Here is a 23203-nt window from a genome sequence, read left to right on the forward strand (position 1 = left end):
AAGTGGGAAATTCTTTGGGCTTACTTATTCAGAGAGCACTGAGAGAAGGCTTTAAGAGTCCAAAGCTGGAGCCTAAAACTATTACATAGCAGACACAAAGCACCTAACTACTCTTTCCTTTTTTATCCAAAAAACTCTAAACCCCAAAAAAACCCCAACAAACACAAAAGAATAAAACAAAAAAAAACCTTACTGAACAATGCAAAACAAAAACCTCGAAACAAAATAAAACCACCCAAACAGAACAAACCACCACCTTCTCCCTTGAAAAAACCATCTCCTAATAAACTCTGCATGGGCAGCCTTCTAAGATGGTTACTTAAATTCACCTGTGCACTTACTGGCTTTGAAGCTTCTATTTGTTCCATTCTCAGAACAGATTGAAAGAACTATTCCTTTTTACATGAATCACTGCTAGTTTTAAGACTGATTATTTCATCTTTATGCAACTGAATTTTTTTAAAAACATGTTTGCTGAGGAACACTGATGCTTGACACCCTGCTTGAAATACAGATCTCCCTAAACAGGCTTATACTTCCTGCTCAAGACTCTGCCTTAATGCTTAGCATGTTCTTAAGCTGCACCCACAGCTTTGACAGAACCATGAAGAGTTGCAGCCCAACAGAACCTCTTTCACAGAGAACAAGAGAGCCTGGCTAATTTCTAGGATCAATTTATTTCCCCGAGACTGAAAGGGATTTACATGAAGGTTGAGAATGAATGTTCTGTGTTTAAAATGGAAGCCCGTTACCTAAATTAACACTAACCACAGAACGTAGGTTTACTGATCTTGCATGTCTTCCTACCATTCTCCACCAAGACCACATACCAAGTTCTAAAATGGGTCATCCTGCAGGTCCCTTCCGGACAATTATCAAAAGTCAGATTATGTTTAGCCCTCAAGGGAGAAAAGTATGGAACAGCTTTGCCATGTAGACAAACTGTTCTTCAGCTGCATCCCACCTGCTACAACCACCTCTGTACAGACTTGTTAGATCTTGTCTATTTGATTATTGTTTCTCCAGGAGAACTGCAATCCAACACAGACTGACAGACATCAAAGACAGGCCTTACTAGCACAGAACAGCCCCACTCAGCTCAACAGTTTGTGTATGATTGTGTATGACATTTTCCTGTTCATTGCACCTATCCCAACACTTCTTTCTTCAATTGCATGCTTCTACTTGAAAGACAATCTTGAAGGTATGGTGACACACTATAAGGATGCACTACATTGCATAACAACAACATGTAGGGACCTCCTTTGCTTAAATTGATAAAGTGCTTAGTACTCAGCTTCAGAAATACATATTTTAATAGAAAACACAGTAGATTCTCAAAGCCATCAAAATGAGGGGAAAACCAGAAGAAAGCAATTGAGAAAATGCTGTGGATATAAATTGTTTCCAAAGAACATAAGGTAATTTTAACCAACTGTTTACTGCCTCTACTAAGAATAATGTTTCTACTCTATGCCCTTGTATCCTTAAAGTTACTAGCTGCTTGCATTTAATACATTTCAGAGAGTAAATCACATAGCTTTTTTTAGGAAACATAGTAACCCACAGTAGCAGAAGACTCATCTGCTTGTACTTGAATAGGGAAGCAGATGGACACAAACAGAGAATTTTTCCATCCTCTTTTTTTTTGTCTTAAGATTAACAATAAAACTGGTCTCAACCATCAATTTTGCAAAGAATATTTAGCTTGGCTACCAGTGACTCCTCTGTATCAAATCTTCTTCAAAAACCACCCTCCTGTCCAGGAAACCACCCAGAATTCCCATTCTGACTTTTCTCAACTCAGATGATTTTTGCATTCTTTGGCCAAGCTTATCTTCCACACAGCTCTAACACCAGCTGTCTGACCCAGCAGTATTATACTGCTCTTAGCAGTATTTCTACCCCAAGTTCAAGTAAAACATTACTGCAATGAATGGAACTCAAATATATAGCCTTTAATCATGCTAAAAATCAAGTGTCACCAATCAAGTTTTGCTTTTATTTACAAGGACAGAAACTTGCAACAAACCAGATATACCTCATAATAAATTTATTTAACAAGGATTAAATCCTGAGACAGCAGAAGTTATTGCTTCACTTAAAGTTTAAGAAACTGCCAACAGGCATTTTTATATTTTTGGCTCCCCATATGAATTCTTCACACAGCACTTCCAAAGCTTTACATCATAAGCAAAACACAAAACTCAAAACTGAGAAAGATGGTAAATATCAGTGCAGCTTTAGTTAACTAGCTGTGCATCAGCTAGAGTACAGTACAACACATTCGTTGAGATTCAAGACACAGGAGTTTTAGTTCATAACTCTGATTTCCAAGTCATTAATAGCACTTTTAAATAATATAGGGATTGTACTTTCAAATCAGATACAATCAAGTGATGATTAATGCACATTAATGTAAAAACCCCCAAGTTTTAAGATACTGATGGCCAGTTCATTATGATTACAGTAATTAAACCTCTTACCCTAGTCCATGAGTGAGTTGACAATCTTTGTTAATGTCCCTTGACCAACCAATGACACTGGTTCTTTCCACTATTACACACTACTACAGAACAATCTAAAGGAAAAATACCTGACTGAAGAACTGTTATCCATCACAGCTCACACAAATTAACTGTCACACAATTTTCTTTCATGTGCTCTGCAAACTTATCAGTACTAGCATGTTTCTACTCGAAATGATGATGCCTGCACAAAATCTGCTCTGTATGACATTAGGCAATACTAATGAGATTAACTATTTAAATTTGTAGTGTGATATTGATATAGTGAAATGTTTTATATATAATTTGGAAAAAAACATTAAGTTCCTTCAGATATATCAGGTTCTTTGAATTTCAAAAATTACCCTTAACTATTAACCACTGCACTAAAAAACCCCAAAAAGATGGTAAGTACAAAAAAAGAAGTCAGTAGCTTCTGATTCCAAAGCTTGCCAATTAAAATTGGAAGATACTCTAAAACACAGACATTTATAAAAATCCATCCTATGAAAATAAAATAAGAGCAATCCAGAATATTAGACATCTTTTCAAGATTACTCTTTTAGGTGCTTTTCCTTAAGGAAAGGAAACCTTATTTTAAGAAATAGTAAAATGTATTAGCAAGTGCAATACTGACACACTACCAAAAGTTTCTCCAGAGGAGATACCAAAATTAGCCAATTCTAATAAATTGGAAGGAAACTAAAAATTTAGAGTAGGTTAATTATAAGACATCCACTTAAAGGAGTAAGGACTTAGCACTCTTATGTATGAGAGAGCAAGTCACATGCTCATGTGCTGATAGTGAAAGATCCCACCAGGAACAAAACCACAAGATGGTAGTTAGGTTGAACTTAGCCACTCATGCTGTAACACCAGAGAGACAGGAAAAGGGGTAGGACTAAGTTTTTTAACAGAAACATACAATTTGGATAAACAATTACCATGTCCCATCATAATATTGATTTCTCTGCATTGTGCATTTGCCAAGGACTCAACGCAACCAACATGAGTACCACAGCTTTCAGTGACTTCCTCCAGTGACAAAAGTAATGCCTGGGACTTTGCCACCTCTGCCGTGCTCCCACAGGAACAAACACCTTCTAGCTGGAGATCAGACTTGAATAGGACGGATAGGATTGGTAGGTGATACTCCATGTATCAGTCAAGTACAGGTGTATTTTACACAGTATCAAAATAATTCCACGAAGCCCTCCCATTACAATTGCCACTATTTATTGTACTAATATTACCTTGTCAAGTGCAGTTTTCATTTTAAGAAACCCACTAGCCAAACTGCCACTTCAGTGGAAGAGCCAAGGTGAACTGCATTCAGAAAAGTATCATTATATCCCCAAGACAGCAGTAGTCTTTAAACAGTCAAACGGCCAAAGAAACACCATTTGCTGAAGTATTTTAAATTCTTGCTGAAGTCTCTGGCATCTTGTTAGAAAGTGCTTGCCATAAGGGCATCCTGCATCAGAGATAACCCTATCAGCCCTGCAGCATTGCTGACAAAATTAAAAGACAAAAAGATCATAGGTACAGGACCAGCCAGAAGAAAACGTCCAGTTTGGAAACCTCTCCAGTAAGGCATAGAGTTGAGGTGACTTTTGATCTTCCCCAAAAAAGTAATGTGCTGCTATGGCGAGGGAGACTATCCCATCAGAATGCTTTTCTGGGGCCTGAAAATGAGAAAAGGACAACACAGTCTTTATGATTGTTCCTGATACTTGAACATACATCAATTCAGATGCAGTTTTCTACAGACAGTATCTGTCCTGCAGTTCTTCGTTCTCTATGTTAAAACACTCCCTTATCTTCAACGTATCAGTCTGATTACATGACGAGTTCAATTTGAAACAAACTGGCAACCACATTTTTGGATCACAGTGCCTCTGATGTGTTACACAGCTTCCACGTGCTCCTACTTCAGTGTTTGTATCTGCCTGTTTTGCTGACAAATCAAGACATGGACTCCAACACAGTGTTTACACTGATCCTTCTACGGCAAATCCCGTTCTGCCTAGCTTTGCCTCTATCAGACTTGCAAGGCTTGTCACACTTGAGACTCCAATCTGCCTTATCGAGTACCCTTTGAGGACTATTTGTGTTTAGATTGCCTGGTGCAGGAAGGAAAAATGGGCTTTCTGACTTTTCAAAGATACTTGTAATATTTACTCATAGGATAAGTACTAAACCTATAGTAAAAACTTACATAAAAAAAATACCGCTAAACCTATACTAAAAACATACGGGTCTGCAAAAAATTATTCCTTTGCAAGTTAGAAGGTGGGGAGGCAGACAGATAATAGATGGACAGCATTATGCTCTCTGAACATAGTAGGGCTGAGATTAGGTGGGTTTGGTGGAAACCTAGGCCTGGGCTGCTTAGGGCAAAGGCTGAGTAGAAGCTTAGGTGGAGGCAGGACATAAAGAAAGTTATAGGATGAGAGCTATAATTTGTTGAATCCCACTCAAACAGGAAGGCTGGAAGCCTTGTTTCTAACTGATAATAATGCAAAAGAAAATTTAGAAAACAAAGCTTTTACAGCTCTCTTCAGCTTCAGGGCAGGTACATTTTCCACCAAGGATTCTATAATTCCCCAACACCAAGCAAACAAGAGAAGAGAAAGAGAACTACTCATAATAATAAAAATCAACTCTGAAATAACAGTAGTAAAGATAAAACTTCAGGAACTGTGAGGGGAAGATCAGAGAAATCAAAACTTATGATCAAAGACCATGCAGAAAAGAAAAGTATTTTTCCCTTGGCTGTTTCAAAGTTGGTGGACTATCATGGGAAATACATGGGAGCTGATCTATAAAGCTGACCTATCAAAAGAAGGATACTAGAATTAAGATCTACCAAATAAAGCAAAGCATTAGGAAGTTACAGTGACACTTTTCGCACAGGAATGCAGCCATGGTGGGAAGAGGGTGGACCAAGGCATCACCAGTTTCCAGCAGTGCCACACTCACCGTCAGTTCCACCCAGAAGTGCCAGGGAGCTGCCTGCAGCCCACGGGAGTAGAACACAAAGTAGTCTCCCCCCAGGCTGGCGACTGGCATTCCATCCCCGAGGGACCAGCGGGACAGCGCGGAGCCCGCGCGCGGCCGCACGTACAGGGACATGTGGCTCGGGCCTGCAGGGACAGAGATGTGTCCACATGGATCAACAGGCAGAGGAACCACCTGCTGTCCCTTGGAACAGCAGGGCATCCTTGAGCTACTATTCATGTCTTCCAAAGCACGACAGAAACGTCTTCTCTACAGAAGATGCTCCAATTTTTCCTAAGCACTGGGATAAGTGTGATGTTAAGGTAACAGAGGAACACAGGACATTTTATAATAATAAATATAAAAATACATACTAACATATAAAATGTTACAAGATCCAGCTTAGAAAGGACCTTCTGTAAGATCAAGACTTACTCAAGACAGAAGAAGTTACCAGTCCCAGATATAAGAACTGCAAGACACTACTCACAGCTTCTAGTGTGCTATGAAACTGAATTAATTCATGCTAATCTCAGAAAGCTCACAATCTTGGGAACAGCACTGCAACCTGCAGTACTGGAGTCAAAGCCTGATTTATTATGGGCATAAAAATAAACACAAATCATAAACCAGAAGCTTCAGTCACTCACCAGATACTTCAAAGCTTAACCTCACAGAATTCCAAGGCATCAGCTTCTTGGACAGAAGTTTAAACTGAATGGGGCTTCTTGGCAAAATTTCCGGAGCAGGAAGATACCAGTTTTTCCTTTGGAGAAAAAAAAAGTTTCAAGTTATTCTCAATGCAACACCCTGAGGTCAGAAGATAAGAAGTTTCTCCATAGTACAGCTGACTGTGCTGCTGCTACATGAAATATTCAAAAGATACTGATTCTAGCAGGAGACAGGTAAAATCAACTTTTGGCCAGACAAATATTTAAAGGGCATATTAAAAGAAAAATTGTCACTAGTGTGTCAATTCATTACCTTCATCTGCCTTAAATTACAAAACAAACAAGTGAGAACATTTTCACCTTCAAACAGATAAACTTTTGCTCTCAAGATTCTTGTGGTGTGAGAAACAGCCACAGCAGCTGGATTCCTTCTGTAGAGACTTGCTACTCTAAACAACCTCTGCTGTCAGCTGCAGTGAAGGAAGGGAAGAAGGGAGAAGACATATATCCTCCTCTTCTGAACTGCCCTTTAGGAGGCCCCCCTTCACCTTTTTCTCCTATGGTGCCTACATCTAATTTCCACACATCAACTTCTACAGCTCCTGCCGCAGACCCATGGCAGAAGACACAGATGAAGGAATATGTACTTTTAGACCAGGATTATTCTTGGTTTTTCCTCCCTTATGTAAGTGAAATTGCATAAACGACCACTGTACTTTGCAGTAAAGTGCTCAAGTGAGGCAGAGTTCACACAAACCGGAACATGAAATGGACTGGCAGAATCCAAGGAAGGCCACAGAAGGGAGCCTGCTCCTCACACGGAGTTCTAATGGTGTCATTGATTTCAGGTACATGGGGAGTTATGTGAGATATTCCATTATAATCAAACCCATTGATCCATATACCAGAGTCACTTTTAACCACATTTCCATCTAGATCATGAAATCTTCTGCTCGTATGCTAGAAGGAAAAAAAACAACAAACACAGAAAGATAATGGAGCTTCTGGAGTTTGCAAGAGTCAGAGGTGATTCTGAAATATCCTTAAGGTCTGAAATACCTTAAGGTCTACTGCATTTTCAATAGACTTTTCAGCACTGAACATGTATCTGAGTGTTTATGAATATAAATGCAAGAATTACTCAGATGAGAAACATATCATAAAAACACTATCAGAAGATGACTGTTTTAGCCCACCTCAAACCACATTCACTTTTTAAATTACCATTGGTTACACAATTCACCCACTTAAACCCCCCTAAAACACCCTGCTCTTCTGACACAGGTGAGCTGAGCACTGGGAGTGAACAAGGGAAACATCAATCGTTTCAAATCCAAGAATAATCACTAGAGCTTTTAAACCAAGAAAGAAAGGGGATATTAAGCCTTGAAAAAACTAAACATTCTTGCAACCGAAAGAGGCCGTATAACATGCAAACCTTTTCTTACCTGGAGAAAGACTCGCTTAGGCTTTGGATTAGCTGCATCAGAACTGTAAGGAAAGAAGATTCCACTACAAACGAGAATCAGAGTGACTACAAACACAGTAGTTAAAGTTACTAGCGTCGTTTTGGTACTTTTGACAAGGTAAATGAAGTTAATCTAGAGAATAAAAAAAGACTCCAGTTATAAAACTGCAACACATAAATATAAAACACTACTTGTATAATTCTAAAATTCAATTATGGAACTGAAGGTACATTAAAAGGAAGTGTCTTGTGTGAGGTGGTACTTGCAATTATGTCTTTTTAATCTTATTATTTAGAACTAGTGTTTTTAAGATTATTTCTTTTTTAAAAAGAAACAAAGTGAGTAGTTCCTGGAACTTTCAAAATTTTCTTGTTTTTAAAACATCTGCCAAAACAAACAAACAACCAAAAAAAAAAAAAAACACCACCAAAAAAAAACCCCAACCCAACAAAAAAACCCAAACCCCAAATTTTTCCAGGTTCTACGGCAGCAGAAAAAGCCCAAAAATCTGAGTATTCTTTTTGAAGTTTGTATATGTATTGTTCAGTCATATATTACACATAAATCAAATCTCTGCTCAATCTCTACTCAAAATTTAGCATTACATTTTGTATTTTACATCAGTCTGCACTACATCACCATAGAGCAATATAAGCTCTGCTTCAATGATCTTTCTTTGACTATCACAAACTGTGGAATCTTTGACATATGTTCTAGAATTTTCCTGTAATGTTTAAGATACTGTCAAATTATCACTAACTTCCAGTATTAATTAAAAAGCACATCTTATTCTAAAATATAGAGAAAGCTTAAGGGTTTTAAACAACATTTGCAAATTCTACTTACAAAATAGGAAGACAGGATCACAGTGAAGATCACAATAAATCCTGCCAACACCATATCTGGTGGAATTTCTGAACCACTTCGTCCCATGACAGGTGTAAACATTTCAAACACAGTCCAACTAAGATACAGCATATACAAATAGGGAACAAACATCCCCAGCATGTACATCGCAATAAACTTTATTGTGGCACCTATACAGAACAGGAAAAAACAAAAGACAAAAAAGTAGAAGCTCAGAAGGACATAAACACACAGCTTTATTGAAATATCCACAAGGATATACTGCTGCAAGTCCCAATACACAATACTGGTCCTCATCCCTAACATGGATATGGGAAGATCTCATTTTGCACAGCTAACACCAGTATAATTTTCAAAACCACCACAAAATTAATCTTGTACTACAAAAAAAACCTGAAAAATGTTTACTGTCCCAAGCATCATTTAAATATTATTATATTTTTATGAACTTTACTGTTCATCAAAATTCTGATCACTTATTAATATACTGACATACTGTTCTTACAGCCTGAGACCTGGGACGTTTTTCAGCATATTTTTTTAAAGCTTCTCACACTTACAAACTTGTCTCTAGTTCAAGAACACTTTTTTCATGACAAAAATGTGACTTAGTTAATTTGATTACTCAATGTTTGTGATTTCTTTTGCTTAAATAGAGTAGGGGTACATGTTTAGAAACATAGTATCTACCCCTCAAAACCCATACCTTTTTGGCTGAATTCCTTGTGGATCATCAGCTTAGTGAGTAAAGGAAATGCTACCCACAATGTACAAATGAATGCTGAACAAAGGCCCATCTGAGTCATCACAGCCAATACTATTGACCAAATCATCAATGAGGCATCAAAAAAAACATCTCCCAGGAACTGCTCATTCACATTCTGTAACAAAAAGAAGTAAAAACATTTCATTACTGTGCACATTCCATAGTTCCCATCTCATGAGAACACATAAAAAAATCCACATTCCTTGTAAACAATTGTTTTCCTTGGGCAAAACGATTTTGAATAGCATCATCTCACCATCCTCTTACCATACAGAATTATCCATGACAGTACATGTTTTTTATTAATGTTCTAAATCTGCTGACATAACTTGAAAAAGAGATTACATAGGCTGGGGAAGAAGGAGGAAGGCAATGTACAAATAACAATACCAAAGAATACACAAGGCCAGTGTTTCAGGCAAATAGGGTCTTTTTTAAAAAAAAGTAACACAGCATATTAAAAAACTTCTTACACAAGCACTCTTATTAATGCACAAATATTATATTGGTCCCTCTTTAGGTCATGCCACAAGCTGTCACCTCAGAAGTCAGTTTATTAAAATATGTTACTTGTTTTGAATAAAAGACATAATATGTGAGACAACAGCAGATACGTTTCAGGGGGTGTGGGGATGGAAAGAAGAAACTTAACCATCAAAAATATTATTTGCTTTGGGTTTTTTTTTAAATTACATGGGCAATTCTGCACTGTATGCATGGCACGATTCCCTACTGCAAATCCTGCTAGTAGCACAAGGGACTCCTTGCATGAACAATGGTTATCAGAAAGCACCTACTTCAGTTTCAGGGTGAGGAAATTAAAAAGAGGAGAGTGAAGAAACATAAAAGTTGCCAAACTATTTCAAAACATAAAGCAAAGCTTATCAACTCAGAAGTTGTTGAGCCATGAATCTGCCTCTGATAGCCAAGGAAGAAACTGGCTTCCAAAATTTTTATGCAACTTTTAAGTCAAATGCAAGCAACGTTAACTGTACAGCGTGGTGCAAGCTACAGCATGCAACACTTCTGATTTTCACATGGCTGATCTGATGATTAGGCAATCAGTAGCCATGAAGTAGATCTAGAGCCTGAAATGTCCTAGCAGTTAATGAAAGTAACAACCAGCTCATCCAGACGACTGGAAAACAGTAACATTGCATCTATTTAATAAAAGGCTCATCTTTTCCACAAAGGGAAAACACAAAATACATACATTTAGTAAGATACACGTACCACTTAACGCTCCCCTTCCCTAAGAACATTCAAAAAACCTACTTCCAGAGAAAGACACAATGGATCCATTCAGACCTTTTCATACAATCAAATGGCACGAAGTTCTTAAAACTTTTTCAAACATTTGTATTTGGATGACAACTAAGGCTTCCTAAATTCCCTTGTCCAAAACCTACCCACACAGCTGAGATAATATAAGTAACAGCAAGCTGAATGACTAAATATTACTGCACCTAAAACCTCAACCTAGCAGGCCTGAGTAGTCAACTTCTGCCCTGGAGGAGTGTCATATCTATCAGATACCTCAAGATTATTCGTATTTAACACAAAACCATATGAGACTGCTATAATCCATAACTATGAAATTATTACACATTAAATTACATTGGTTAATTCATAAAAATGAATCCTAAGCAAAACAGGTAAACAGACAGTAATCATGACAAATGACAGCAATGGAAAAGTAACACACCAAATCCTCACCGAGCTTTGCAGGGGCCTAAATGACTTTTACCTATTGTAGAGAAGAACACAGACAGAGCTCTGTTACATCTCCAGCTGTGGTCAAAACAACTATAAATCAGAATAACCACTGAATTGTTTAAGTTAGAAAATACCTTTGAGATCATTTGATCTAAGCCTTGCACTGCCAAGACCACTGGTAAACCATGTCCCTAAGTGCCACATCTAGACATCTTTTATTAAATACCTCCAAGGATGGTGACCCAACCCTTTCCCTGGGCAGCCTGTTTCAAAGCATGATAATCCTTTCCATAAAGAAATGTCTCTTAATATCTAATCTGAATCTCCTCTGGCATAATTTACCATTTCCTCTTGTCCTGTTGCTGGCTGTCTGGGAGAAAAGACCAAACCCCAACTGGCTATACCCTCCCTTCAGGCAGTTGTAGAGAGTCAAAAGATCCCCCTGAGCCTCCTTCTCACCAGCCTAAACAATCCCATCTCCCTCAACTGCTCCTCACAGAACTTGTGCTCCAGACCCTTCCCCAGCTCCACTGCCCTTCTCTGGACATGCTCCAGCACCAAAATTACTTTCTTCTACTAAGGGGCCCAAAAGCTGAGCACAGGATTTGAGGTGTGGTTTCCCCAGTGCTGAGTACAGGGGGTCAATCCCTGCCCTGCTCCTGCTGGCCACACCACTGCTGGCACAGGCCAGGATGCCATTGCCCTTCTTGGCCCCCTGGGCACTGCTGGCTCACGCTCAGCTGCTGTCACCAGCACCCCCAGGGCCTTTTCCTGTGGCAGCTTTGCAGCCACTCTGCCCCAGCCTGTGGCACTGCCTGGGGTTGCTGTGACCTAAGTCACAAAGGCTCCTGCTTTTTTTTTTGAAACATCTCCTAAAGGTCAAAGCTGCCTTAAATCACATAAGCTCTTACCTCTCTGATTTAGCAGAACAATCTCTATGTTTAGATGAAGCAATTTTTCACAGTGACACTTAAAATACTAAAAACTTTTTGCTTTTTTTTTAAGCAGCTCAAATCTATCTTCCACAGATTAAACACCTCATTGCTCTTCAACAATAACAACAAAGCCTTGCCTACCTTGTAGAAGAACTTCTTGGCTAGCATGTGCACAAGAATGAGCTTAGCTGCAGCTGCAGTGCCATAGAGAGACACAGAAACATAGAAATGGGTGTACCAAGAAAGAGCCCGTCCAATGAAGGAGACAAACACTGCTACCATGAGGACTGCCACCAGTGCACACACCCAGCTCGTCAGCGTTAAGCTGAATGCAGTCAGTAACTTCTTCAGGTTATGAACAGCTATGAAGAAGAAAAAAGAAGTTTCATTCAATACTTGTGTATTCTACTGCAGACTATCATCAACATTTTAATTACCCCATAGTGTAACTACTTAAATGACCAAAATAAAGGGATCCCCTGCGAAGATATCTCAACAGCACAGTTTGCATCTCTTAGCCTAATTCTTTGCATGTCTCTTTGCACACATCCTTGCTGCAATGTTTATTCCCAGAATACTGGTGCATTTTGCAGATTACAGCTTTCTTACTTTTCTAGCAAAAATTTTACTAGGGGGCCAGTGGAGCCACGGTTCCACTTTTAAGCATACAGAAAAGCCCAACAAGAAACCCAACAAAAAACGAACCACAAAAACTCCAAACCAAAATAAATACTCTCCCCTGAAAAAATACAAAACGAAACAAAACCAACAAACCACTAAAAAAACCCACAAGTCCCTCTCCTTGTTCCCCCCAAGAACGACAAAAAAATTGAGTTGCTTTTCTTGTAACATTTTCTTACTCCAAAAATGTTTTCTGGATTTTGAGATGAGGGTGATTTCTTGAGCCTTATTTCTTTTAAGTAGGCATGTTCCTACACATACTAAGAAGGTCTAACTAGATTTAAGTTGGTTTACACTCTATTAAATTTTTCTGTCATTTTCCCTATTTTTTTCCTTACTTGCTCCTGTCTACAGACAGGTGTCATAGAAACATGGTTCTGACACCATATCTGAATTAACAAAATAAAAAACATAATATGGATACTCGGCTTTTTTTTTTTCAATTTCAAAATCTTTAAAAGATTAAATTTTAACCTTCATGAAATGATAAGACACAAAATCATGATTCATAAATGCTACACATCTAGGCCTATCATATTCTTTCACCATTATTAATATTCAGATGCAAGATTTAAGCACAAAGCAACTCCTATGGCATGCTGCACACCTAAAATTTATTTCTGAAGTTCAACTAACCAGATGCTGTACTGGTCTGAACACTTTTTCACCTGCACTTTTGCATTGAGTAATTACTATTTGTTGAAGAGTAATGCAATTAAAAAAAACCAAAAAAGGTAAAAAAAAACCCCACCAAAAAACCCAAACAAAAACACACCCAAAAAACCCCAAATACAAACAAACAAACCCACCCCAAAATCACCTAGACTTACCTCTGGGTTTTGGCTGTAATACTTTTTTGCTTAAATAAAAAAAAGCAATTGCTGATGTAATATAGTTCATAATTGTGCCAACACGAGCAGGATAAGCCAGGACAAATAAACCAAGTATATCAAAGAACACAACATTTCCATGTCGATACTCAAAAGATTTAGCCAACTTTTCTGATGTAGCTAGGTATTTTAGGACAGCCAGAATATTGTCACCTATTAAATGAGCAGAGGCACAGTATAATTATATCAAGGTTAATAAATTATCACACAGCATTTTTAATATAACCATTCTGAAAAATTGTATAGAAATATCCTCAACAAAGGCATGAATACACAAATGATTATACTCAAACAGGTATTTGACAGTATACGAACAGTATCTTCATGAGTTATTCTATCCAGCTGGGATAACCTATAAGTATACCTGGGAAGTCTCATGCACTTAGACATCACCTCAGTGAAGGCAACAGTCAGGCTTTCAGCCCACAAACTCTTCTTCACTTCTGATATTTCGCACTGGACTTGAAGGCTAACGCATGGAAGAGTTTATAATTTCCTAATCTTCATCCTTTCCTCACTACTAAGCGACCCCTCCAGGCTTCCATGACTATGAATTACCTGCCTTTCCTTCCCTACATGACTGTAAAGACAAGACCACTATTTTAATTCTGTAGCCTCCAGGAATCAATCACCTTTTGCTTTTACACAGTACAGTCAAAACACAGGTAACCAATGAGAGCAATCATTCTAAACTTTGATTTTGCTTTTATTACTGGCTGTAAAGTTTGTCTTTTTTTTTTTTTTTTAACCTGTCATATATTTAATGGGACAAGTTCTACATATAACCATCATGATCAGTAAAATCATCTTACCGATAGGAATTTAAAAGCGTTACTTTCTGTCCTGCAGCTAAACTGGTGCAAGGAAGTGTTTAAAACCCTAATTCATGCTGGTCATCTAAGCTGGCTTCTGTATAAACTTGAAGAGTAAATAGTCAAAATCCTGGAGGCATTTAGGATTATGCTAATTTTCCTGGGAAATTAAAGGTTTTCATCATTTTCTTTACTGCATTCTGTCAAACAGCCTGCTATGAGCACAACCTGTTGTTGAAAAAAAAAATCCTATTTACCCAGTCTGTGTGCTACCACATAAGTTTGCCTGAGGTCCATTCTAATCCAAAATTCTCTGTTGGTAGATCAGTCTATATGCCACCAAACTACTCAAAAGCTTCTGATGAAAAACATTAACCAATAATGGGACTTAGTGAGATAAAAGGAACATAGAATGCTGAATAATCAGGTATCAATGGAGAGACAATAACTCTGATTTGAAAGCAACTGTGGAATCCAACGTCACTCAATGCTGGTAAAGTTTATCTTCCCAAGCTGACCAAATATATTTCTTTTATTATTTAAAATGTATGTATTCAGTTAATTCTTTCTTTGTGTTCTTGAGAACACAACCAACATGTACTAAATGTGTCATTAAAATTATCAATTTATACTACAGCACTCCTACAGCAAAATGAAAAAGCAGCTACAATACCACTCTTTGGTAAATTATTGAATCCTTAAAATACCAACCTGCTCTCTGAATGGAATCTGTCAAAATTCTGTCTGATGTGTCATATTTTGTATGGTAAATGTAGCCATTTTCAATAAAAGCCAAATCTATTCCTACAAAAAGAAAAGCAGCATTTTTAAAATCTATACAATCCTAAAACCCCAAAACAAATACATGAAAGCCTCCCATATTCTTTACAGAAAATGCTGCTCTACTTTGTAACCCAGTCATCATCCTTAGAGATGAAGAAAGTAGTCTTCTTTACAGAAGGAAAACTAACTGGACTTCCAGTGTCTTTAAAAGAGAACAGCTGTAAAATATTTTAAAGTATCTGTCATTTTGCATGTACCCATTCCCAGGACATCTGTACCCAAATAGAGGAACACATGAAAACACCAGATCATCTCAGCCTCATGTACAAGATGTACAAGATGCTTGCCAAATGCTTACTTGCAACACTTCAGTAAATGTTCATGTTGAAAAGTAATAAAAAGCAGCACTGTGAAACTACAGAGCACCTTCTCAAAACACCAGGTGCGCTCTTTGTACTTCTAATGTGTAAACAAAAGTATTTACCAAAACGCAAAGGTTAAATCCTCCACTTAATAAGTTATACATTCAGTGTATCCCATTCACCTGTTCAGCAGCATACGCAAAAAGCTGCTACCTGCAATCTGAATTCTCACAGTTTTTAGCAAATTAGGTCTCAATTCTGAGGAACAAACCAATTGTTAAACTTAATTATTTTTTTATTGGTTTATAAAAAAATCCCCAGAGGTCAGTAAGAAATCATTTACCATCCAGGTGTGATTCTGAACAAAGAAGACATTGTACAAAATCAGCTACTTTATTTTCAGACTAGAAGCATACTTCAGAACAGTACAGAATATGTCAGAACAACTGCTTTGTACCAATAACCAATTCAAAAATATCACTTTTCTTGACTCCAATGACAACCTGTCCTGGACAACAAGGACTTTACAGAAGTTTACAGTCTTTTGAACTGTGTTCATTGAGTGAACATTTCACATTTCTTTCCCACTGTTCATTCTCCACAGAAAGGATAGCAAGCTGTAAACAGATTAGCAAAACAAAAAAGCTTCTGTCCAGTCCTTGATTATGGAAAAAAACTAACATAACCCGCCAAAACCCCCTAAAAACCAACAACCAAATCTCCCAAACAAAACACCACCACCAATAAGGAAAAAAACAAACCACAACAACCTAACAAAAACAACAACAAAACAAAACAAAACAAGAACAACAATAAAAATCCCCAACCAAACAAAACCCAAGGAAAATGAAATACATTAATGACTATGTCACTATCTCTAAAGACGATGATTTTGCTTAATCTATAGATACAGATATTTCATTCCTGCAAGTAGGTTATTAACATCATGTACCAAAATGTTTCAAACCAGAATATTTAATAGAGTACTGTTAATTCCTGGAGTATTTCCCTGATTTTCAAGAAACTTTTCTACCATGAAGCTTCTTTCTGGAAAACACCAGTCATCTAAAACATCCCTAGCAACTATATGACAATCTAAAAACTCTTTCCTTAGGAAAGGAACAGGAAAATTCCCTCCCAGTGTGACAAATCAAATTTGAAAATGTTCACACAGTCAACCAGAGACGAGTGTTCTTCTTATAAAAATGTAACGTGTATTGACATGCCTTTTGATAACATACCTGGAACATTGCCAAAATCCCTGTAGATACGGAAGTCAGTATCTGCCGGGATAATGCCACTCTGAAATATTTCCTGTGCCACCACAGAGGCAAAGGGATGTTTGGCTGCAACTACATATGCTTGTACCAACCAAGGATTCTCAGGTCCTGACAAAAGATAAGCAGAAAACTCACAACAAATATTTTTTGAACTTCAGTTAGGCTACGCATTCTCATGGTAACAAATAACACAAAGTAACTCACTGAGATTTAACACTCTTGCCCTGCAGAGCATATAGTAAGTACAATTGTGTTGGATGAATGACTCACACTTGAGAGAAAGAATTGGCTACACCTGAGGGGGAAAAAAAACTAAGCCACTGTTGCCTCCCGTGTTGGAGAGTGGCAGAGTGGCAACAGTGGCAGAGCAGACAAGCCATGTCCCAAAAAGACCTAGCGTTAATGAAGTCACAACCTTTAGCAAAGCTTCCAATCCATCATGTATCACACATCAGTAGTGCTGTTTAGAAAAAATCTGACCCCCTAAAGCATTCAGAGCAAGCAAACACCTAAGGGCTTCATCAGGACAAGAATGTCTGCAGTCCAGCTAGGATGGGGTACAGATCTAACCGTAGCCTACAAAACACAGAAGTTTTGCTGCTTCCTGAGCATGAGATGGAGTTCTAATGCCAACATCTTCCTGATTTTACAAGAACTTCTGTGAAAAATAAATAGAACATGTGAAAGTATGAGTGTTAAGATATATGTACTACCAAAACACTTTTCTCCTTTTTATCTTTAAGTTAAAGGGAAACACAATTCTGTTGTTCTGCCCTCCACAGGCTTCCCACCTATGAAGAAACTTCTGTGGTAGAGCTTTAGCCTGTAACTAACTAAAGACTAAGAAAAATTTAACTGGTGCACAGGACTGGGAAAAAGGCACAGATGTTCTCTTGTCTTTTGCTTATGAGTCATTTTCGATATTCCTTCAAGTCTGCATAATTTATTATCAAATTATCCTAGTGTAGAAATTGGACACAATGCAAGCTCATACCTGTTTGAAAAACAAGTTCTTTTCCTCCTACACCTGCTGCCTCCAGGTTAATAAAAGCTCTGATTGATTTGGCCCACTCATGTTGTGTAATGAAGCCATGACTAGCCTTGATGGGGAAACAAAAAAATATAGGTCAAACATCTACCAGACAAGCCTAAATGTTATTTTCCATCATTCAAGACTGCATATAACTCAAGGCACAAGGCAGAAAACACAGTCAGATGCAGAAAATGCAAGTCTTCTATTTAAACTAATATATACAATATCCTTAATCCAACTGCACGCTTTCCTTTGAAATTATACACATTCTCCTCAGAAAAGACAGGTAATCAATGAATATTTCAAGAGATTAAACACAAGCTATATCTTTCATTTGTTAAGAGCTTTAATATACTGCTTTGATGTATAATTTTTAATTCTGGCACATTCTCACCTGTAAAATATTTTCTTCTGCACCATTAAATAAGAATATGACAGCATGCTGCAGGGACTGTGATGACTTTGAAAGTGTGTTAAGTATTTCAAGCATCACCGCACAGCTAACAGCATCATCGCTGGCACCTTAAAATAATCAGCAAAATAATAAGGCTTACAACAAACACACAGATTTGTAACAAAAACAAGAGAGAGAAAATGGTTTATGCTATTGCAGTTTTAATATAACTGCAGTACAATTGTGTTAAGCTTTAGTATATTTTTGGTGCTGCTTGTACCCTCTGTCTACACCACTTGGAAGCAACAGCTGAAAGAAAAAATAAATTCAGAAGTTGGGCAAGTGAATGACAAGATATCAGATTCAACACCACTGTTCAAGAGAAAAAGACTAACCAAGCTACTAGGAAAGCAATGTGATAATTATCTATTTTCCTAAATACAACATGAACAAATAAGGATGTAATTTTCATTGACAGCACTCTCAAATTTCAAGAAATAAACATTCCCACAAAAGTCACCCTGAAGTGCTCTACATTGTTACAATGAATTCAATTAGGAGGACAAAACCTCCAAGTTACACAAAGCTAAGACTGCAAAATAAAGCTAAGGAAATACCAGAATTCACACCTTTAAAAGTCTCCATAAGGTATACATTACAATAAAAGATTTTCACGATCAGATGCTTTTCAACACCCTTCTTTCTTTGCAGAAACCCCTTTCACTCTAATCTCTGTTGTCTTTGAGTTTCTCATCCAACTACAATCTCACACCTCCCACACCCCACTGGTTTTTTATCTTGATTAAGCAGCCATCTTTTAGTCAAGGCCTCCCATTTTCCCACTTCCCTCACTTTGGTGCAGGCTGTAGCACCTCCCTGTCCTGCTCTAATAAATAAAATCTGGGAGAAAACAGAAATTTAAACCTCATTCCTGTGGGCCTGGGTTGCACGCATGTTGCTGACGCACTGAGATGCCAACAATGATGTGTTCAGGAGTCAGCATGCTATTTAGGTACACTTGCTAGCTACTCAAAATGTTCAATTTACACACTAAAGAAAAAAAAAGAGCAGCTTTTCCAAAGCTTGTCACCAGGCAAAACTTAAGAACGATCTGCTATGAAAACAACATATTCCTAATATAAACATAAATCTTAGTCTAGGTTTTAGCTTTAGTTTATTGCATAGAATAAGTAAATTTGAAATTTTTCCAATACACAATTCTCTACGCTATTTCTCAGAAATTATGGCCTAAGAAAACCACATCATGTCTGCAATGATAATTTCAAGAACGTTTTTGCTGTCAAGTTTATCAGAAAATAATCAAATAGGCCATATAAACTGAAGAGCAGTAGAATCAGAACAAGAGACATATTTTAGGACTTAAAAGTTTATGTTTTTTCCTTCACAAGGAACATAAGCTTTCTATTTTTTAAAATAAATGATTTACTGAGATTTGCTTCACACATTTTGTGTCTATAAGCACCACAAGCAGATTATATTTTATTATCTGATTTTCAAATGTATTACTCACTGATTTTGAGTCATGCTGATTCTGGTTAAAAGCCCACCTTTCTGATAATGAAAAAAAGGGCTGTAAGCAAATAGCTAAGAGAATATGGGAAAAAACAAAAAAATTCTTGCTTAGGTAATGTGCAAGTGACACATTAAGAAAACAAAAGGCAGAGCAGCTCCTTGCTGCTGTAAAGGGCTAGGCTCCTTTGTGATTAATAACAAGCACACAGGATGATTTCTGGCTCCTCTGCAGTTTTCTCTAAAATCCTATACAAACCACTCCTCTGTTTTTGGCACTTCCGTGCAAGGTTGGTGAAATATTTTAGTGTCTGAGTAACTGTAAAGAAAATAACTGATGTAAACATAATCCTGTTTTATAATCCACAGAAATAGACACACAATTTACATAGGACATCAACTGGAAAACAATTTTTAATTATCATAGTACTGTGCTTGTGAAATACTCTAAGTCTTGGTAGACATACATGCAGTAATTAGCATCTCTGCAGTTCCTCAGTCACAGAGCATGTATAATAATCATGCATTTATTAAGCTAAATTTAGAAGCTCATGTTGTACAAATATGATTGAGAAAGAGAAGTTCTATACACAATTTATGTTCAGAAAAAAGGCAGGAGTCCAGTAAAAGCTTTGTTTCTCTAGCTAACACTCAACTGTTCCCTTAATAATGAAGAAGAATCACATGTGCTACAGAACAGAAGGCTCACCACCAATAAAATATTGCATGGGATGTAAATGAAGAAATTCCAGTAAAAGCTGTACCACTGGTGAGTGCCATCTGTGGGTGTTTTTTAACTGTAATAACAGGCACACACCTGTGGCTGAGTGTTACAACAGATTTTGTGTTTTAGATCCATACCTTCCTAGCTTTGTTAAACCCACAAATTTACAAAGCAGTTTACACCCTTGCTGCAATAACAATTTTAAAGGATTAGATTTTAAAAATGTAGAGGAACAAGAGTAAGAGAGTACGCAAAAGTGACGATCAAACTAGCAGTAAAACATATACACACTATCAAGGTAATAGTACTCCAGCCTTTGATCACTACAGTCTTTTGAGACAGAAGCTTTGAATGTGGAAAGAAAAAAACACCTGGCATATCTTAAGCATATCAGACTGAAAATCTGAGATACCAGTAGAAGGAGGGGAAAACAGACTCGTTAATGTCTGTGGGCATCATCTCTGGCACAAAGCATCTTGTGAAAGGAAAACCAGGATTAAATCAGTACAGAAATATGAAAAGACCTGGACGATGGGTGGAAATAGCACAAAAACAATATGCATAAGCAGTGAAGTACAAGAAAGGCAGATATATCCAAACTTCCCAGGAATCTAGATAAGCATCTGTAAATCACTGCCTACCAGAAAATGAGAGTGAAATCCTGAGTTTAACTAGGATCAATCTGTCACTCTAAACAATGAGTTTCACGGAGACCAAGCTGACTAGCTGGCACGTGCATTATTCTAGCGTGGCTACTTGGTAGGAGAAATCCATGAGCCAAGCCCTGCAGCTCATGTCACACACAGAAACACGGAACAAACGCACGGACCTACCTGGGGTATTTGGTACGGAATCAAAGTGACAATTGGATAACACTGCATGCTCAGCTCCATTGCGAGGTTCCAGCTTCACTACCACATTGGTTATGTTTGCATAGTAACTAGTAAAGCCCCCTAAAAAGTCAATGCTGAAGGAGCCTGTGGGCCTCTGTATGTCTACAGATATCTTGTGAGCATCCGTGCTTTCTCTTTCTATTCCCCTGATTTGTTCTAAGAGGTAGTTAACTGCAAGAACTTCATTTTCTGGACTTCCAACTGTTCTGGGCCCAATTGCTGTAATGTTGTCAAGATATCCCCTGCAAGACATAAATTAAAACTTAAGCATCAATACATTTAGTATGTAACTTATCTACAACTGTAACATTTTTGTAGATGGTTCTATTTCAAAACTCAATGTAGGTAGAAGAGGCTAAAGCCAGTTAGATGATAACTTGTAATGGGAATATAGCCCTGATTAGGACTCCTCCTTTTAACATGATAGTAAGCCATGGTATTGGTTTTCTGATCTGAACATATCAATTTAAAAAGAAACAGAAGAGTGAATGAAGAAGCTAAAGACTTTACCTTTAGCGAGGTTCTGGATATGCATATATGTCTTTTTCCGAATGTCTGAAAAAGCATGCTTTTATCAAGATATACACCTAACGCTAACACTCCAAAACTGAAATTAAAGTGATAGTTTTAGTCTTGCCGACGTCTCGGTGACATAACAACTGAAAACTTGAAGACACTGAGCACTACACGAGACTACTGGAACTAAACTATGGGGAGGCGCTGCTCCATCAGCTCCGAGCTCTCGCCAGGGCACAGCGCGACACGACCCCTCTGCCAGGGACCGCCACCCACCCCGGCCGCCTCCCGCCCGGCTCCCCGCCGTACCTGGCGCGGGAGGCGCTGAAGTCGCGGGGCCCGGCGGCGGCGGGCGGGCGGCTCAGCAGCTGCCGGTGCGACACCTGCGCCAGCGCCCGCAGCCCCAGCAGGTACAGCAGCACCAGCGGCGCCCCCCGCGCCTCGGGCAGCGGCAGCAGCGGCCGCCGCCCGCCCCGCTTCTTGCCGCCCGCGCCGGGGTCGCCGTCCTCTCGCGGCGGCGGCCGGCGGCGGTCGCGCTGTGCGGCGGTGGCGCGGAGCCGCCACCCGCCCGTGTCGCCGCCGCGCTCCATGGCCGCGCCGTCCTCCCGCCCGCCGCGCAGCCGCCGTACGGGCACGGGCGAGGGTCAGAGCGCGGCCCGGCCCGGCCCCGCCCGCCGCTCACGTGGCCCGGCGCAGGGCCCGGCGGTGGCGGTGGCGCTGGCGCTGCTGCTCTCGCCCCGCCGCCGCGCCGGTCGGGTTAGAGGGCAACAGCAAGCCCCCTGGTGCAGCCTCTGTGCTCAAGCAGGGTGATCCCAGGGCACATGGCGCAAGATTTGTCCATGCTGTTCTTGAATATTCCTAATGAGGGAAAGTCCACAGCCTCTCTGGGCAATCTGTTCCAGCGCTCAGTCAACTGCACTCTAAAGATAAAGGTTTCTTCCTCACGCTCAGGTGGAACCTCCTGTGCATAATTTTCGGCCCATTGGCCTCTTGTCTCCTGCCCTCGTGTCCTCTTGCTCAGAGCTGCTAAGAAGAGCCAGGTCCATCCTCTTTGCACCCTCCCTTCAGAGACTTACACTGATAAGGCCACCTCACAGACATATTTTTTTAAGGCTGAACAGGCCCAACTCTCTCAGCCTTTCCTCATGAAAGAGGTGCTCCAATTCTTAAGCTACCTTTGTTGCTCTCTGTCAGATCTGCTCCAGGAGCTGCATGCCTCTCCTGTCCTCAGGGGCCCGTAACCGGGCACAGCCAGTGCAGCCGGGCCTGGTTTGGCTGCACACTGAGGCTGGGACGCCCTCAGCAGTGGCTGTCCATGGAAGTGGTGACCTGGCAGAGGTGAAGCCCTGGGCCCTCTGCGCAGCCACAGCTCCA

At 39.1% G+C, this 23203-nt stretch overlaps 1 protein-coding gene across 1 annotated transcript; it reads right to left on the reverse strand.

Moving 5' to 3' along the window:
• Positions 1-1937: 1937 nt before the first annotated feature.
• On the reverse strand, positions 1938-22419 carry ERMP1 (endoplasmic reticulum metallopeptidase 1). The gene is made up of 15 exons (XM_063180252.1): positions 22139-22419; positions 21254-21555; positions 18167-18294; positions 17734-17839; positions 16701-16847; positions 15026-15118; positions 13443-13655; positions 12073-12293; positions 9221-9395; positions 8494-8684; positions 7627-7779; positions 6936-7138; positions 6158-6273; positions 5490-5653; positions 1938-4192 (listed from the first exon to the last, which is right to left on the reverse strand). Exons 1-15 carry the CDS (start codon positions 22417-22419, stop codon positions 4028-4030), a joined length of 2658 nt encoding a protein of 885 aa, XP_063036322.1. The 3' UTR covers positions 1938-4027.
• Positions 22420-23203: the final 784 nt, after the last annotated feature.

This window comes from Melospiza melodia, chromosome Z, assembly GCF_035770615.1.
Source record: "Melospiza melodia melodia isolate bMelMel2 chromosome Z, bMelMel2.pri, whole genome shotgun sequence".
Lineage (NCBI taxonomy): Eukaryota > Metazoa > Chordata > Aves > Passeriformes > Passerellidae > Melospiza > Melospiza melodia.